Below are 19,696 nucleotides of genomic sequence, written 5' to 3' on the forward strand. Positions count from 1 at the left end.
TCTAAGCAACACTACACCATATTGAAACATGTTAGTTCTTAAGCATAGATCCAACTTAAGAAATGACGTAAGTAATGAAGTTGCTAGAAACACTGTTTGAACATACATGTGAATGAGCATAGATTTACTTAACACAGTTATATGAACACTCACCACAGATGAGGACACTTTAAGCTGACATGATTCCTGGCGCAAAGATCTCTAAGCACTGGAATGTTTAACATCATTTAGTCCGTACAGAAAACACTTCAGGGACATGGCATTTTTCAGTGTGGGCAAGCTTAAAGGAACCAGTATCAAGCAAAAATAGAAAGTACTTTCAGTACATCTGAAGCAACACACAGTACATTCACTGAAGAAGCAAGCTCTTCAATGGAGGTGGATTTCTCAGAACTTTTTGAAACAAGAGAGATCCCTTTGTACTTCAGCCATGTCACTATTACACACCTAAGATACGATGGGTGAACAGCTGCAGAGACAGGAGTAGATAAAACGGTCATATGGTGTTCTCAGTGAAAAGTGGCTAGCCAAAAACTGGCTAGTGTTGAGGTTATCTGGACAGCTGGGATGACGGTCTGCAATCCTTCAAAAGGGAAGAATGGCATTCAGTTTTTACACAAAATGGGAAAGACCATAAACTGATACTTAGTTCACAAAGAAAGTATCCTGGCAGTAACACAACACAGGAAATTGCAACAGTCCAGGTGAGGACATCAGCTCTGGCACTGTTTTAGACCACAAGAAAATGCCCAGTGGGAAATCATGGATGGGTGAGACCTGGGTGAGCAGGTCCAGTTGTCTCCAAACAGGTGACACTGAAGCAGTGACAGAAAGAGTAGCAAAGCCCAGGTGAGCAACAGAAGTGAAGGCAGCAGAGGCCACATCTACATTAGAAAATAGCATGCACCAACAGAAACAGATATGTAGACCAGGAGCTGGTACTGAAGATTTGACACCTTTCCATATGCTTTCAAGGATTTTAGCCACAGACCAGTTCTAGTCATTCCTGTGGAGTGCATGCCCGCTAGCTGCTGGAATGCTCCCAGACTGCTCAGTGAGGTGACCCAGTGTGCTGAGCAAGGCTAAGGAGAGATACACTTCAGAAAACATATTCCTGACCAAATTTAAACTATACTGTAGATGCACTGAGGAGTATCTCATAGCATGAGGTCAGAGTGGCAGCTAATGTTTCTGACCAGAAGGAGGTCACTAAAGCCTACAAGGAGAACAATTTCACTGGAGTGATGTGGGTGACCAAAGCAGGGGATTAAAGAAAGCCAATGAATGGGAGCTAGAAAGTAAAAAGGTTTAGAAAGACCCATAGTAGATGGAAGTGGAGGAAACAAGGACTTTCTAAGGGAGTAAGTAAAACTGAAGTTTCAGAACAGAACGGAAATATTGAGTCGATGAACAGCAAAACCAAGACATTTCATGATACACTTCTGAATTCATGAGATGCATGTGTGTGGGGGGGGCAAACCTTTAGAAATTAAAATATACAAGAGCTGAAATTACTTTGGTGAGATACATACACACATGCATGCGCATGGAGAGATCCTTTAAGATCCTCTTAAGATCCTTTACAAATCCTTTACTTAGGGACCTTCCAGAAAAATTGTTACAAGAGGGAACTGACATCTTTTAAGCAATATACTATATTGTTTTATCACCCTGTATAATCACTTGTGTACCAACTCTTTAGAAATTTGTTTTCTTTATGCACACAAAAAAAATCCTGCTGAGCTCAAAATACAGCCATAAATTTGCGATTAGCAGTTGAACCATTAACATTGCTCTAATCATCCTTTTCATTTAGGACATCTGTTTCTAATTAAGAGATTGCATGCAGCTCTGTGAATGGTCAAGAACCATCCAAGCATTGAGTACTGGGAAAGGTGCACTCAAGCACTGCTCCTGCCAACATAGCCATGTAGTCCAATAGCCATTATAACGTTCACTGAATTAAATAGAAGGGCTTGCAAGACTAGGCCACCCAGTCCTTATTTCTGAGCATTTAAAATCAATCATGGAATAAGAGTTCTTTCAGCAGGCTGCGCCACTGTCCAGTTCTTATTAGTGTTTTCAAACCAGCCTTGTTTTAAACGGAGGTTTCCTTGATTAGCATTAAAATCGTGAAAATAATATTCACAATGAGAGGAAAAAGTACTCCTGGCAGAAAAGGAAAGGAGGCTCCAGCTGAAAAAGGCACCTTAATCAATACATGGGATTACCAAGTGAAATAGCAGTACTGCAGGCAAGACAAAACACGTTTGATAATGTTCTTTGATAACTTGTTGCTTTTTCAGGAAAATTAAATCTGATATTTAAATATACTAAATTGTTAAAAACTATATCAATGCAAGCCTGTATATAACACTTTGAATTCACATCTATAAAGTGCTTGGTGTAATCAAGTTTTTTTCCTGCCCATCCTAACTGCAAAATCTAATTAAGGTTGCTAATGAAATCATACATTTTACCAACCATATTGACTTAAAATCAATACAAGCATATTTCATGCAATACAACTGTTTAAGAACATAACCCAAAATAATCTCAACAGCTGTAAACTGCAAATAAACACAAACCCATTCTGAACAAATACGGTAAGTCCTATATGGTAGTGACCAGGCTCAAACACAAGCTCACGCACATGCATAATTTTGCTGTAAGTTCACAGTATTAAATATTTTATTTCATTAAAGCCTCCATTGAATATACTAGTCAGCTAACAAATTGCAATTTCTAACAAAATTCCTTACAAGACAAGGTTAAAACCAGCAAAATTAAACTAGAAATACATTAAAATAAAAAAGCCTCCTGTATAAATTTGTGTGGTGACCTAACGAAACACACAAGTGGCCAAGGGTCCCTTTATTAACGGAAACAGTCATAAGTGGATAAAAGTGGCAGAGAGGGAACAACTGTCTCTGGCAACTCTCTTCATTCATCATAAGCAGAAGGAAGAAACCTCCAATTACTTTTCAAACAGCAGAGGGAAAGGAGGCATAAAAATCCCTATTAGCTGAGAACAGACCAGGCTGGGCACATTGGAAGTGCTTCATGACAGCTAAGAAAGGAAGCTAGTACTACAGCGAGGGAACCCCAGACAGCAATCTTTCTTTTACTCTGGAGGCAAGGAGTCTGGTAAGAACATGGTGATGAAGAACCTGGTAGAAACAGCAAGAAAAGCTGCCATCATGAAGTCTAATCACGATTTCCAAAACACAATTCAGAGGAGGTAGCTCTTTTAGAGAACATTAATACAGAGAAAGACAAAAGACTTGAAGCAACTTTTCTTAAATGAAAAGTGGTTACTTCTTTCTCCATCTCCTCTCTGCCACTCACTTTTCAAGCACTTTTTCAAGCCCTTTGCCAAAATGTAGCTGAGGGTAAACACAGTTTACCCACTTCTAATTTGAGCACTGTAGCATTTACCCATTTGCTGTTACTCTGCTTGGACCATGAAACAGGCAGGTTTACCTACTTTCCCACTGCTTAGCCAGAGAAAATTCTGCAAATGCCACTGTAAGAGCAGAGCAGTTCGATATTACACAGATTGGTACTAATTGCTTCTACAGCTTCCAACTTTCACCCAACAACAGGCCACACCTAGGAAGGACACTAACAAATTGAAAAGGCAAAAACAGTACTATGGATCAGAACAGATGAAGGAAACACTGCTTACCCTGAAGAAAGAAGATGAGAAAATAGACAAAGTACAGAGATGAGTCCTGGAGAAGGTGACCTGAATTACAGCAGTTCATGGGGCGGTACCCACGGAGGGTTGCCCTCCAAGTACATAATTAGTGCCAGGCCTGAGAAAACAAACACTGTTACTAAGTTAATGCAGTGAAGGGGAGAGGGGGAGCTTGGGAATTGGGTGGACAGGGCACAGAGGGTACATTTTCTTTCTTAATATAGGAGGAGCAACGGTGGAAGAAGCAGACTTTCCTCACCCACAGCCAAGTCCTGGCGAGAATCAAGAGAAGCCACTGTAGAGATCAACTCAGAAGATCACTGCTGCTTTGGTAGAGTGGCAAGGCCTGAACAGTGCAGATAGCTTCCAAGGAAAAGCAATTCTTCTTTAAAAGGTGAAGAACAAAAGTTTTCTTTCCCCTCCCTCCTTTCCCCGACACCTCCCAAATAAAGTGTAGACATTCACCCCCCACACTGAATTTTAGCTACCTTCTGTGTGGCTGAACATGCCAAATTTATCCTAATCTACACAGAAGAATATTATTCCCATTATGCATTATGTTGTTATCTGTAAAAATTAAACAAAATACAGTATTAAAATAGATGGAAGATGACCGATAAAGGGATTAATGTCTAAACTGTTAAGATTCACTCTAAAATTCATAATGTGTCATGAAACTACATATATAACAATGTACTTAAAACTTTGTTCTTCATCTTTAAGGCCATTTAATATTGAAGAACCCTGTAGCTTTAGTTAGGCTGTGCTGGCACAACAAAATACACCTGGAAAGAAGCAGTAGTTGCAGGAGAGGGAAGAAAGGAGTGTGTAGCCTGGATGGCTCCTTCAGAAACTATCTCCACTAAAGAGGAAGGAAAGACAAGTTAGATGAAGTGGTTGGGGGCAACATTAAAACACCAACTGTGAAAAAAAGACTGGGAACAGACTTTGCTTGTAAACCAGAACACTAACAGCTGCCTTTATACTTCACCACAGTTAATGAAGACTTTCATAATTGCTTTAGTAGTCAAAATTAGCATATCCCCACATGATATATATATGTATATATACATAATGTATATATACACACACATATAAACCAAAGGGGTCAAATGATAACTCTTGCCAACACATTCCAATTCAATTAAACAGAAGTTAAACAACATCTGTTTAAGACTGCACAGAACGCAACTTTAAGGTCAACCAGCCTTTAAAATGACAGACTTGCAAGTTGCTAGTATAACAACATTGAGTGCTTCTCTTAAGACACATGGGTTCCAGAGAAGAACTTGTTATATTCACTTCATTATAGATTAATGTAGCTATGTGTTAAAGTATGTTTGTGTTTAAAACAAAAAAACCAAGTGCGCGCATACTTATTGTGCTTGCGCCATTCCTGAAAGCTGGCAGTCTGTTATTTCTAACCAGCAACTTAACACATCTGCAGTGATGGTGTATCTTGCCTCCAAAATGAGGCTTAAATCATTGAAGGCCTTACAACACACACACAGACAAGCATTATATTATGAGTAACTCTGTGGACGCTACTTCCCATTTCTATTTTCTTGCTCTTCCCACCTGAGCTGTTCTTATCCAGCCTAATGCACTGTCACATGCTTCCTCAACCTAAGGTAACCTATAGAAGCGGGAACTCACTTAAAAAAAAAAAAATTCAACTCACAGAATACAAAATACATTGACAACCAACCGCTTAAACAGCAAGAGATCAGAAATTAGAAATTAAATCACGATCTTCAGTTCAAACAGCAAATAGTATTACCAACAGATCCATGGTGTGATAAACTAAAATTAAAGAAAAGCTTCCTAAAGTTTTGACCAATAGCTGAACAGATCATTCTTCATCAGAAAGCAAAGCTTTTATCATTGCTACTGAAGTAGTAACCGGATGTTTAAACCTACTTATATTTAAAACAGAAAAAGCCTCAGTACATTTCCTTTCAGTAAGAAAATATGACTGTTGACATACACTTATCATGCATCCTGAACAGATCTTAAGCCATTCCTCGCCACAGGAAGAACAACTAAAATCTCCCTACAAAAAGTGGAAACACTGGATGTATGTCTGAACACTTTAAAAGTGACTGCTGTAATTAAGCACAACTCTTCATGAAAGATCATCAAAGAGTGCAGGGAAAAAAAAGTATGCCTCAGGGGTAGAGTCTTTCTTCTGTGATCTTCCTTACCTCCCACATCAATCTGTGAAGAAATTATATCCTACTTTATAGGAAAAGCAATACCAAACCCAGAGTCTGTTGCACTGGAAACAAAAACAGGATCTAGTGAGAGCTACCCACCACCTGCAACTTGTGACTATGCAAGAGAATCTCTTTTCCCATTTCAGCCAGCTTCTGTGTTAGCATCCTCTCTGTACTCTGCATCACCTGTCTCCTTCAGAGCAGTTCTCTGAAGCAAAAACTGCTTATTACTCTGTTCAAAGGTCTCTATTTTTAATTACTCTCTTTTGCACCACCATAAGCCATATTAATCTAAGACCTTAGGTATTTATGCAAGTCCATTCAAGGATTCCCTCCATCTGCTTGTTGTTACTGCAGCATGGCAGGGCTACTGAATGATCACAAGTAAAGTTAGGGCTTTTGTTCATTTTTAGGAGAGTCAACCACAACATTTTCAAATCAGATTGTTTTGTCATTAGCTAGTAACTTCGGCATGTTGAATGCTGCTCCAAATGGCAGATGTTGTGCTACACAGCAATACTACCCATGTTCAGAATGAACGTTTGGGCAAGAACAAAAGTAACATCCCTCCAAATAATGATTGATAACTGAACTCAATCCACCCTTATTTTCTGGGTCTGTAATAAAATCAAGTCTCTTTGAAAATTCAGTTTTCCTAAAAGCTACAGCTGTTGAGTTAACCTAAAGCCTCAATTGCAAACAAGTTTAGTAACCAAGAACACAAGGGTCAACAGTAACATTCCTAAAGCTTTTGTGTGTTTCAAATACGAACAGTGACACATTTTAAGGTCAAGTTCTTTATTTATAAGTACTTTGGAAAATGGACAACAGAGAAAACTCTGTGGAGCAGGAAATGGAACTCCTGCCATAATGTAAACAAGCACCAAGGAGACTGCCAGCATCACAGTGAGTACATCATATAGCCTTGCAGCTAATAAAAAGGATTGACCTAAGGCTACACGGATTCTGACCCCTCAAATCTCCCACATGAGAAAAAGCACAGGTTCTGTCTTCACTTTCTCAGTGAGTGAACAAGAGAAAGATATGGTCACAATGAAGGTACAGTACAAGTCAAAGCAAAAAATGCATATTGGCCATCACATTTTTCCTTCTTAAGCACTAAGCGTTTTGTTCTGACATTCCCCTTTGGTGGCACCAAACACCAATTCTTTTAGAGGTGGTTATAATACAAAGCAAGTCATTTTTTCCCATCCATGATCAGGGCCCTGACCCAGTAAATTTTCAGCCACCTTGAACATTCCCAAGCTTTATACTGGCTCTATGCCTGCCACACATGATCTTGCTCCTCCTCCTAGGTTAACTGAAGAGATCACCTCGCATTGGAAAAGAAACTGGAGAAGAAAAGGTATATTTTAAAGTCCACACAACAGGAAATGATACACCATATTTTGTGCAAGATAACATTTCTCTATTTTGAAAAAGAAAAACAGAGAGTGTGTGCGGGGGGGGGGGGGGGGGGAGGGGAGGAAGGAAAAATATCAAGAAGCAGTCATTTTTTCTAAATGAAAACATTCAAAAAGATTTTTTTCCCCAGCAATACTCTTATTTCTCCAGAAGGATTTAAGTGGCTAAGGAGCACAGATTGCAAGGGAGGGAATAAAAACACAAACCAAAGCCCCATCTACACATATCTGCTAAACTTTAAAAATTGTCTTTGAATGTGGCACCTTATTAAAAAATATATTTGTAAGGAGATTAGTCAAGCAAAAAAATTGCTTCTATCTTGATATTATAAAATTGAATACCAAAGAATGAAAACATTTAGCACTCTGATGTAATGGTAAAAATTTAAATACTTACTGCGTAAGAGCCTATGAGGAATGCAGCATTTGCTTGTTTTTTCTGATCAAAGCCAGTATAATGAATTATTTTCTTCCTTATCAATGAAAATGACTGTATCGAGAAATGAACAACAATATTGTAATTTTGCAGTTTAGACTTTTTATGCCTTCTTTTATAAAACCAGAGAAAAGTTAGGCTGGGCACAATTCACCTACTCTCAACCACAGGTACACAGAGCACCAAATATATTGTAGGCTAATTCCTCAATAGCTTCAGAAGAGTCTGCTGGATCCCTCATTAAATTGTATCAGTATTTTTACTAGCATCCAGCCTGAATCATATTTGATGTAAATTACACTGATTTTGTTTTTCCTCTCTAGATGCAATCGACGTTTCTGACTTCTAGTCCTATGCAACAGATATGCATTTATGAGAAGTAAATACTACATGGCATTCTTAAAAACATCACAGATATGTTAAAGTCTTAACTAATTCTGAAAACAGAATTTAGACTTTTTTTTATTTCTAAAGAAATACTGACTCTCCATAAATTAGTTTTCTACTAACAGCTGTTTCTAAAATACTACTTGAGCAGAAACACTGGAAAATACAATATTAAACTAAACTACTTTGAAAATATTTCTAAACCTTCCAAGAAATAACTTTTAAAAATTTCACAACAGTGCTTGCCATACAGTTTCTCTAACTAACTTAGAAAGGGGGTGGAATGGCACTGTTGATAGAAAGAACAATGACATCTGCGATGGCAGCAAAACCTCTGCACTAACCTGCCCTTACAACAAATTTCAATGTGCTTGAAGCTGTACATTTCAAATGATCAACTGCAAATCTATCATAAAAGATCACTATTTGAATAACAATGTTGCTCGCTCAGTTATTCAAGGCACTCAAGACAAATAAACCCCAGATAACTAACAGTAGTAGGGTTTCATCAATCTTAACACACCTCCCTAATATCACAACCCAGCATATTCAAAAGGATTATAATATAGTTCTGTATTGCTGCAGAGTACCCTGTTAATAAAAATCAAATAATCTTTTCTCAGGCAAATCTGTTTGTAATGCCACAGGCACAAAATGAATGTGAATCATGCAAACTACAACCAGTAATATACACCAAGGAATGGAGAAGAAAAAAAAATTCCCTGTTAAGCTATAATGTTTTGCATACTTCCCAATTTTAACAGTTCAGCGGCAGTTTCAAGATCTAAGCACTTTGGAAGAGGCAAACTGTGATTCACATTAATGCTAATAAGCTTTTTATCTGCCTAACAGGTTTTGTACTCCAGCTTCTGTTAGGTCAACTAACTTGCAGTGGTTCATTTTAATTAATAGAGGAGCTCTCTGTTTTAAAGACACTATGCTCTACCAAGAGTCCAAATCTGAAGATTACTGAGCACCCCTCAGAGATAACAACCTTCAATTCCTGCAGTGGGAGTGTAACAGTCTGTTTCAGGACCATGCCATAAATTCTATCATTTGAAGATCAAATGTTGCTTCTTACAGATGTGATGTCAGGATCAGAAGAGAAACCCAAGTCAAACACAAGCCATCTCAAATAAAAATATGTTGCATTGTACCCTCAAGCTCACTCAATATTGGCAGATCGCCAAGGAGACTAAATTCCAGAGAAGAGAAGCTTTACATTGAAAGAAGTCTGTACCCACTTAGTAACTATCTTCCAGGAGTTTAATATCTGTTACCAACATGATGGTGCAACTTGCATCTTTAAAGTAAACAGTTTTTCTCTCCTGACCCTCTTCCTCCCTAAATGCATCTTGATAAAGTTTAACATGCACATTCAAAACTTAGCTTGATGAGGAACCCAGGGAAGCACTTGAACAAAAAACTTTGGGCCCATTTGCTTTTCTTCTTTGAAAAGGCAAGAATATTGAATAATAATAATAATAATAATAATAATAATAAAAGTGTTACCTTTAACTTCTTATTTAGCTTGCAGCAGTATCTGTAGACCATTGCCAGATTGAGTGGTCCAAAATCTGCATAGAAGCTTGTAGGAAAAAGGGGGAAAATTGTTTGTACATGAACTCTGTAAATGCCTTCTTTTTTTAAAGTGAATGGACTAAGCAAGAAGTAATAATATATACATGCAGGATTCTACACACAAGACTGCCTTCTTGCATTCATACTATTTTACTGGAGGAAACAGTTCTGTCATCTTTCAATAGAGACTAAAAGAGACACTTTTTTCTGTTTTCCACACAAAACTACTCAAAAACTAACAGAAAACTCAAGGCTTGAAAAGTTGTCAGTAAAATATCACTCTGCAGCACTGGTTTAGAAACTATCTTAAGAACCTGAAAGCCTGACTTTGGAAGCCAATTAACAGTACCTCACAAATAAGGAAATAAGTTTGTATACATACATACAGTGTTCCTGGTACACTCTGGTAAAACACCTCAATGAAATAAAGATACAATACCTAGTACTGCTACAGAAAAGTGAATATAGACAGCAAAGATTCATTCACAAATAAATTTCATTGTATTTCAACTCTGAAATGAATTTAAAAAACAGTATGTCCGCGGTCAAAAACGTTTCAAGTATTAGTAGCATTAAAGATTACATACAAAGGCATATGCTGCTCACTACAGGGGAAATATATCCATCCTTGGCTTATAAAGGCTTGTATTAAGTTTGCCATTTTTTTCTCTCATCCTAGAAAGTTTAGACACTCCACCTAACACTTGAACAGCTAAAGACATCCCCTTTAGCTCAATACCCCAACATGCCTTTCTGCATAGATATTGTTGCAACATGTCCCAGTATCTTCCAACAAGAATTGTTATAATGAGAGCTTCTGCTTTGAAAAGATTTTTAAGAAATTCTGATGGGAAGCCAAGAAAACATTCTAAGGGTTATAAAACATTATGGCAGATAAGTTTGAGAGGATAGAACTTGTATAATTAATTCTATAATGGGAAAGATGTGTTTCCCTCAGCTACATTCAAAAACAGAATGTCAAATAGAGTGGTTCCTCATTACTCTTGTTCTGACTAATAAAATGACTCTACTTACTTCTCATATACAAGTTCATCATCTATGCAGAAATAATGGGTATTTGCAGCTCCACTCTTTGGTTTTTGGCAGAGAATTGCAAAATGAAGGCGATCTGAAATGCAAGAGAATTTAAAGCTTTTATATACACCATATTTTTCTGCAGAAAGTCTGAAGTATTGCTCTCAATGGAACAACTTTATATGGTTTTAAATGAACCACATCTTCCTTTAAGTATTACTGAGCTAGACATTATTATTTCTTGGGTGCTAGGTAACGAGGCACACAAAGATTGAGACTTTTGTTTAGGAGTGGTTCCTGTAATCCATGGCTCTTTAGTATTCTTTGCCAAACAAAGAATTCCCAGGAAAGCTGCCTGTTTGAAGACTTTGAACCCAACTTGCATCCATGCACACAGGAGAGACCCACCTCCTCTTGGCAACAGCCTGCCACACAACAGACCCCAGCTGTTGCAATCCAAATACCAACCTCCCCCCCCTCCACCAAACACGAAATCCCCAAAACTTCCTAGCACCTACGTTAAACTAAACTGTAAGCAATATTCACAGTGAACTACAGACGCTTCCCATCTTCTGGTAAAGTGATGATTTTGACGATGGTGGTGTGAAATTAAAGTTCGCAGGGGACACACGCCTGAAGGATGAGGAGGGCGCGGAGGCGACTGCGCTGGTGCCTCTCGCCCCCGGCCGAGTTTCCCAGGCTTGGAGCAGGCTGCGCTTGGGCCCTGGCTGGCTATCACAAGCTGACCCCGGCAGCCTCTTCCAAGCACGCGTGCCAGCTGGCACCTTAGTTTTGCCCTGATTTGTTTTGTTAAGGTGAGAGAGAAAAAAAAAAAAGCAACTGGTACTCATAGATATAAATTATTTTTATGGCTGTGAGAGCTGTAGCCTCAGTGAACTTTAAACACTGACAGTACTGCTGCTGTAAATTGCAGTGCTTGTGGTAATTGGTCAATAAAAATTGAGGCCTTGCAGCGCATAGCAGTATTTTTTTTTCCTCATGCTGAAAAAAAAATAGCTTTATAAACTATATGGGGTTCAAACGTAAAAGGAAAGATTTTATTTTTTGCAGAATTAGTTGCCTGGAAGAGACATATTTACTTAAATACCAAAACAGATCACCTGCATATAAATGTAGAAGTACACTTTTTCATAAAGGAGGAGAATTGTAACTCCTTTCTCTAAGAGCAGAAAAAAAATATATCTCTTTACGTCTTAAACCAAAATCCTCCACAAGCTCACTAGCAGTTAGAAATTGTTCCTTCAAAATAGACTGTAAAATATAACACAAAAATATACACCAAAGCAGGCCCCAATTTCTATCTCAATGCTCACATGCTCAACGCTCACCTATGTAAAACAATGTTGGGGGGGGTACACAGCCGATGGCAACACCAGACAGCGTATATTCAGTAAACATACGTTTTTGCAGAACACCAGGGTGACACCAACAGTTAACTTCTGCATTTACAGGTCAGATGCAAACAGTGGGATGCACACTAACTCCTGAGCAAGTTAGGCACCTACTTCCCTCCCACTCTCGGTAGGAGCAAGGCACCAAACTTAGTTATTTAACTACTAAGAGTCCCATCATGCACGCACAGTAGCTGCAATATGTAGCTGCTTTACCTGCTGAGGAACTTATGTTATTTCCAGCATTTACCAGAGCATTTCCTGAAAATAAGCCAAAGGGTCAAGCTGACAGAGTAACCCTGTAACTTTCTAAGTGGCTAAACCGGTCCATGCAGGGCAGCAAGGGTGGAGGAGCAAGGGCAGCAACACCCCAAGTGGATGCAACGTGTGTTAAGGGGAGAACTACAGAGAGGCAGTCCCGGAAACATGTTTTGGCCAACACCGGGGGTGTGTGTGTGTGTGTGTGGGGAGGGGGACTCCAGTCTCCCACAGCTCCCCTGCATCTCTCCCTGCACTATTCCCTATGCTGTGCCAAGACACATTTGTGATTCGCCAGATCAGCATCTACAGCAGGTATCCTAGGACATTAAAAAAAATAAATAAATAAAATTAATCGCTGGTTGAATCCCCCCCATCCTGAGTATGAGCACTAACATGTGCGTGGGAGGGAGAACTGGGGGCAGAGGAGGAAGTAAAAATAAGAACTGAGAGGATACGATATCCAGGGATTGTATTTAAACTGGCATTGCCAGATTAAACACATTGCAGCCCTAAGCTGTAATTTCACACGACTTCTAAACTGATTTAATGGCTAGCTGCCACCAGGTTCCCAATATGGGAAAGTTGTCTTCTGGGTTAGCTCCCTGAACCAGCTCCATGTGGGTCAGCAGCGGGAATACACAGCTAGCAGCCCTCCCTCTGCGGCACCTGTCCTTCAGACCAGTCTCATCACTGCAGAAGACTGGGCTCTTGGCAAATACAATCAACATTCGTACCTACGAATGTGTCTGTGCACAACAGCTGTAGTAGTAATAAAATTCGCATGCTACCGTCCTGCATACTAACCTCTTCACACAAACCTTACATAACTGTTGAAAATATAAAAGCACTGTAGAAAGAGTAATCCAAAGCCTCAAATACAAGAGCAGGCGGGGAAAAAAATATAAAAAAAAACCACAAAGAAATATGTTTGCATATGTCAAAGGACTAAAAGATTTTAGTGCTTTGCTCCATAATGTAGTGTTGATTTTGGAGTAACAGAATCACTTGCTTATTTGGGGCTCCTCTGCAAAAATAAGAATTCATGTTTCGAGTGAATAGCACATCCACGGCCTTTTGAATTGCTGTTGGCATTATATTCTGCACTGGTATCTTTGAATCACATAAATTGTTGCTATTCTTAAGACACCTGAAAGAATTTAGCTTAGAAACTCAAGTTTAATGAATTTACACAGCTACCTCACAATAACAGCAGTGTGTGTCAAACGCCATTACCCTGACAAGCTGTCCATTTCAGTGCACTACTAACAATTGCTCCCTATTAAGTAAACAGCAAGCACCATCATTTTTAGGTGTTTCCTACCGGGAGATTTTAAAATGGACTACACAGAGAAGTCTTTTCCCCTAAATGTATTTACCTTTCTACTGACTTAGCAGTCTGATATCAGACAAAATGATAAATTACTTGCTATGTCTGTTTTCACCCAGTTTTTGCAAACACATTCCCAGTTCTGCTTACAGTAGCCAAGGATTAGTACGTTAATTTTTGAACAGGAGTAATATACACTGTGAAATGAGCGCTCCTGCCTTAAGTATCTGATTGCAGGATCAGGGCTTATTACCTATAATACACTGGAGCCCTGATGAATTGATTTCAACAGGACTCCACAAAGGTTTGGACTGAAGGAGCGAGCCTTCCATTTTAATATATTTTTGTTTCCTTGGTTTATTTTAGCTTTTTTGGTATTGCATTTACATTTAATGTACTTAAACACTTCCAAATTCTTTCAAATTTCTGATAAAAGGTCACCCTCACACTATCATAAACTAACAGGATTTTTCCAATCCTCTATCAGAAGAATGAGATCCAGTTTACAGGCTGCTTCTACACTGCAATTAGAAGATATGATTGCAGCAGGTTAGCTATACTTCAATTACACTTAATTTTGTTAGTCTCAAATAACAAAACAGTTAAAAATACAGAAACATGGACTTCACTGCAGGGTATTAACTTCAGTAAGCATTCCAGGTGCAAAATAAGCCTGTATAACCCTAACTGAAGACTATGCTACCACAGCTTCACTGCTGCTGGTATACGAACTGGTGAAATTAAAGCCAATACAAGCATGTCCACACAAGCTATAATCACGCATCTGACTGCAGCATGCATACAGAAAGAAAAGCATTTTGCTTGTTTTTCAGATCAACAGTGTTTTGTGGAAATATCTGTGTAGAATACTGAGAGCTACCACTTCATAATCAGGTTTATGTAATTTTAGAGATGACATAAAATAATCTCCTCTCCTTTGCTCTCAATAAGCCTGATATTTCTAGGGATCTGCTGTAAAGGCCTTTGAGAAAGAAATGTCAATGATTCAAGAAACAACTAAATACTGAGCAGGCACTTACTGCGGACAACAAGACTGTATTCAAACAGCAAAGATTATTTCATAAAAAGAGAAATTCGGTATTTGATTGTTAAACAGATGCCTCACATGAAAAGTGCAGAGGAGACTGACAGTAAAACTGAAAACAGCTTAATTCTGTTTTTAATTATCAGGAACGTAACCAGACAGGTTTTTTTTTTTTTTTGGTAGCAAAAATGCAGTGCATTTCTAAATTCAGAATTAGCACACAATATTTTGTTATAAGCTAGATTTAAGAGGCTCTAAAATATGAAGGAGACACAATAGAAAACATAAAAGACATAAATACTGTTGCAATGTCAAAATGTAAGTAAAAACGCAAGTTTTTTTTCTTTTTTAAGTCATTCTATCCTTGAAAGGGTTCAGTCACTCATCACTACAATATATTTCAAATTTAAGTAGCAATATTGTTGGTAATTATAGCAAGAGCCTGGCCTTCTGAAAAAGAAAATGAAGACACACTAAAAAGTTAAAGGAACTATTTATTTAAGAGACAACTGTGAAAAGTTATTTCAGGGTCATGTCATGACTGATCAACAACGTGTTATTTTACTTATCACATATATAGTCCTTGTGCTACTGCTCCTGTCAGATTTACAAGACTGCATCACACATGTCCATGCACCTTCAGTGCTGGATTAGATACCAAAATCCTTAAACTCACTTTTAAAATTTTCAGTTCAAGACTCACAAGTAAGTGAGATCATTTTGATAAACAAGTAAATACAACTTTTGCACTGATGCAGCTGTATAATGAAAACTAACTCAAAATATTGATAGTCAAAATCTTGAAAAGCTTAGTGACACTCAATAAAAGGGTTCTTATCATTCCCAGAAAACTTTGTTTTCTCCATAATGCACAAGCTTTATAGCAGCAAACTAGCAATACTGAAAGAAATTTTTTTTTCTGTCGAAACCAGTGAATTAGTCAATGAACATATTAAACCAAACGCTATTTCACAAAAACTCCAAATGGCTGTGCAAGTAAAATGACTCTCAATTAAAGAAAAATAAAAAGGCATATAAGATACAGGTTAGAGCACCTTTTAAGCTAGTTCCTCACTGTAAACAAAGTGGATATCCATTCAGCAGGAGGAAAAACAATCTTCAATAAATGCCCCACTGTGTTTTACCACTTAAAATAATTTAATTCCAGATATAGTTATTGCCAAATTCATTTTGGAATTAACTGCAGAAAAGAGGTGAGGCAGAAATACACACTTTTTGCCTGAAGTTTACGCGAAGTTTATCTTCTTTAAAATGCTACTTATACAATTAGAGCAAAGACAAACAGCCACAGAAAGAAATCAACAGCTTTCAAGCATCTCAAATAAAATAGCTAAGTTTTAAGTTATATAAATTACTGCTTTGAGAGATCACACTGATATGGGAATGTGCTTCTAATAAACTGCTTTCAGACCCAGCAAATTGAATTCATACCAGCAAGCCCATGAATTAGCTGACAAAGACAAAATGGTATGACTTTCCATGCAGCTTAGTAGACCATAACAAAGAATTTTTTAAAAAGAATAGTTTTCCTGAACTACTCTTAATAGCAAAGAAAAAATATTTAGAGTGCTTTTTAAAGATGATTCTGACACACAGCTGATAGACAAAACTCACTAGGAAATAAAGTAAAAAGTGAATAAATATTGTAGGTATTGAGTATTAAATTTATGCACATAATGGATTAGAAGATCTATTGTGTATGAATGTAACATCAGGCAAGAAAATATGTTACATCCAGGAGTCTTTACAGGTATTTGGGTTTGTTTACTATTGTTGTTAGCAAATACGAAAACGAGGGTAGCGTGCAGTGTTCATAATGAGTTTCGCACTGTTTCTGTAAGCAGACAAGCTAGTGCAGATCTTTTAGCCTATACAGAGTCTAGAATATTTACCAGTATGCCTATCTGCAAGAGTAGGGGCTTATGCCTTTATTTATCTCCAATACAGAACTATTAGTTCATTTCCAGAACTACATTACAAAAGGGCAGAACTGCCAGTTCAAGACTTGAAATAACTTTTAAAACAGCTGAATGAAAAGGTAAGCTAGTGGGCTTATTATTTTATGGTTTCTCTATTTAAAAATAAGTACGTCATATTGGTGAAATAAAGATTAGACTATAATTGGTCTGTTATTAGACATGCGTAAACAGCAGCCAATATATGTAGTTAAAAAAAAAATTAACAGAGAATCTTAGATTATTAAATCTAAGAATCTACTGCATTTTAATCAAGTTTGCTATACTATGTACTGCTGTGTATGATGACACCCCAGAGAAAAACACAAGTCAAATGCTAGATGCTCCACCGTATTATTTAAACAGGCAAACATTTCTTTGGAAGAGAAAATACAGTAACCTGAGGGCCCTATTTAGTGCCAGACTGTATGGTCAGACCCAAACAACTGCTGCCTAAGAATGGTTATGCAGACCTGTTTGCTGAAGAGCAGAGCTGGGTAAGGCTGCACAATACTAGTGTAACTACTAGCATTTTTTGATATCAAAAAGGTATCACCTGCCAAATTAGGGGTTTCTGCAGCAAACTTTAAAACAATACCATCATGATTTCCAGTAGAAATGACTGCAGTTAAAAAGGTATAGTAAGATACACACGTGGAGTTATACAGCGTTATGATTGTGCTTATATCATTAGTTCCCCCCTACGTAGATTAGGCCTAAAGTGCTGTTTTTTAGGCTGGAGAATTTGGGGGTTTTGTTCCCCGACAATATTAGCATTTTTCAAAACAGGAACCCGCAAGGGGTTTCACGTTCTCCCTGCACCCCCGTGTTCCATCCCCCAAACACGGCGGATCCCGGGGGTTTTCTGGAGACACCACCAGCCGCCCGAAGCGGCCGCGCCGCGCCGGCTGCAGGGGCAGGAGCGGCGCCCTCGCCCCTGTGCACGCTGCCGCCTCCTCGCCCCGCCGGCGCGCTTCCCCTTCGCGCCCGGCTTGCACAGAGAGCAGCGAAGCCAGGGTTGCTTCTGTTTTGTTTTTCCTTTTTTTTTTTTTTTAAGAGAGAGTAATTGTAAAGCGCATCACACTCAGAAGTTGTCAGAGTGGATTTAAAAGGAAAGGGAAAAAAAAAAGAAGGGCTTTTCGGCTTTGCGTATTCTCAAACAGGCTAAAACTCAGGCACGCCGGGCGGCGGCGGCGGCTCGCCCTCTGGCCCCGCGGATGCCCGGCGCTGCCCCCGCCAGGAGAGCAACTTTCCCCGGCGGCGGCGGCGCGGTCCCGCCTCCCGCCCCGCCCCGTCCCGTCCCGTCCCGTCCCGCCGGCCGGCACTGCGGCCCCCCCCCCGCGCCGCGTCCCGCCGGCAACAGCCAAGTTGCACGGGGACAACTCGCAGTCCCGGGGGGGGGGCCGCGCCGGCCTCGCCCCCAGCGCGCCCCGCCGCCGCCGCCCCCTCACCGGCGAGCTGCACACAGGTCTCTGGGGCGGCGGGGGGCGGCCGCCGCTGCTCCGCCTCGCCCCCCGCCGCCCTCGCCGCCGCGCTCCGAGTTCTCTTCAGAGCCGGCGGCGCCGGGGCCGCGCGGCGCCGCGCCTCGGCCCAGCTCTTCCGCTTCATGGCGGAGGCGGCCGCGCCGCTACGGTGGGTGCGAGGCGGCGCGGCTCATCCCCGCCGCGCCGCTCCCCGCGGGGCCCGGGCTGCCGGAGGGAGGGAGGGAGGGAGGGAGGGAGGAGGCACCGGCGGGGAGGGGAGGGGAGGGGAGGGACCCCGCGGCGGCGGCGGCGGCGGTGGCGGCGGCGGCAGCTGACGCGTCTCCGCGGACACCGCCCCCTCCCGCCGCCCCATGCACCTACCGCCCCCCGCCCCGAACCGGCGGCAGCGCGCCACCACCTCCCCGCGCCCCCCTCCCTCCCCCGCCGCCGCCACCACCGCTGCTGATTGGGTCAGGGCGGCGTGGCGTCACCAGCGCGGAGCGGCCGGGGCGGTGATGTCACAGTGGCCGGCCGTAACAGGTGGGACGGGGGGCGGGTGTGGAGACGGGGCGCGAGCGTGGCTGTTAGGGTCTGGCCGCTGCCCGCCGTGCTGAGGCGCCGCGCGCCCCCCCGCCGCCGCGGGGGGCTCCGCTCATGGCTGCCCCGCAGCAGCGCGTAGCCGGGGCTCCGCGGCGGCCCCCTGGCGCCTCCGCGGGGTCTCCGCGGGCGCGGTCAGCCAGGGCCTCGGAGAGGGCGCGAGTCTGCCAAGAGCAGACGCGTGACAGTTAATTAACGGTGGACTCCCACGCGCCCTTCGCCGGGCACCGTGCCGCCCTTTCCCCGTCGCTCGGAGTCGCGCCTGCTGCCCGTGTGGCATCTCGCGTGGGGACGGGGCTCGCAGAGGGCAACGCCGCGGGAATAGGGCTCCTTGGGGTGCGAAGGCACAAGCTGCGGGCACCTGTGAGGCAGTGTGAGGGGTTTGCTCCCGTGAAAGGGCCTGGAACGTGGGTTCTCACCTAAAACTCTGCCTTCTTGGGAAGGGCGTATTTTAAATCGCATTGGCGCGTATCAGTCTCTCGGATACCTATGGCAATATATACAAAGCAAGGATTACTGTGGGGAGGTTTTACCTTTCTTGTTAGACCAACTGATGTGGTTGGAAAGAAAACAATCCAGTACACACATCTTTCTTCTGCCCTGAAAATATAAATGATTTATTTGAAAGGTTACACTAGTTATTTTTGTATCTACTTCTCAAGCACCATGATACTTTAAAATACGCTAGTACTTTAAGTAGGTGTTCAAATAAACCAAGAGCATGGTTGAAACAACTTCTAAAAACTGCAGCCTCCCATCTCTGTCTAATTGGTCATGCCAAAAGCCCTCACTGAAAGTATTCTACCCTCAGCTGAGTATGAGGTCAGCGATTATGT

The 19,696-nt window shown here is 41.0% G+C and overlaps 1 protein-coding gene across 1 annotated transcript in view; it reads right to left on the reverse strand.

Moving 5' to 3' along the window:
- Positions 1-18,441, reverse strand: part of CDC14B (cell division cycle 14B) — a 46,228-nt gene extending 27,787 nt beyond the window's left edge. Inside the window, exons 1-4 of the mRNA XM_067315948.1 lie at positions 18,252-18,441; positions 10,780-10,873; positions 9,676-9,751; positions 7,738-7,830 (exon numbers count right to left, since the gene is read on the reverse strand). Coding sequence (XP_067172049.1) covers positions 7,738-7,830; positions 9,676-9,751; positions 10,780-10,873; positions 18,252-18,408 — 420 coding nt within the window. The 5' untranslated portion in view covers positions 18,409-18,441. The remainder of the gene's footprint in view (positions 1-7,737; positions 7,831-9,675; positions 9,752-10,779; positions 10,874-18,251) is intronic.
- Positions 18,442-19,696: the final 1,255 nt, after the last annotated feature.

Source organism: Apteryx mantelli, chromosome Z (genome assembly GCF_036417845.1).
Source record: "Apteryx mantelli isolate bAptMan1 chromosome Z, bAptMan1.hap1, whole genome shotgun sequence".
Lineage (NCBI taxonomy): Eukaryota > Metazoa > Chordata > Aves > Apterygiformes > Apterygidae > Apteryx > Apteryx mantelli.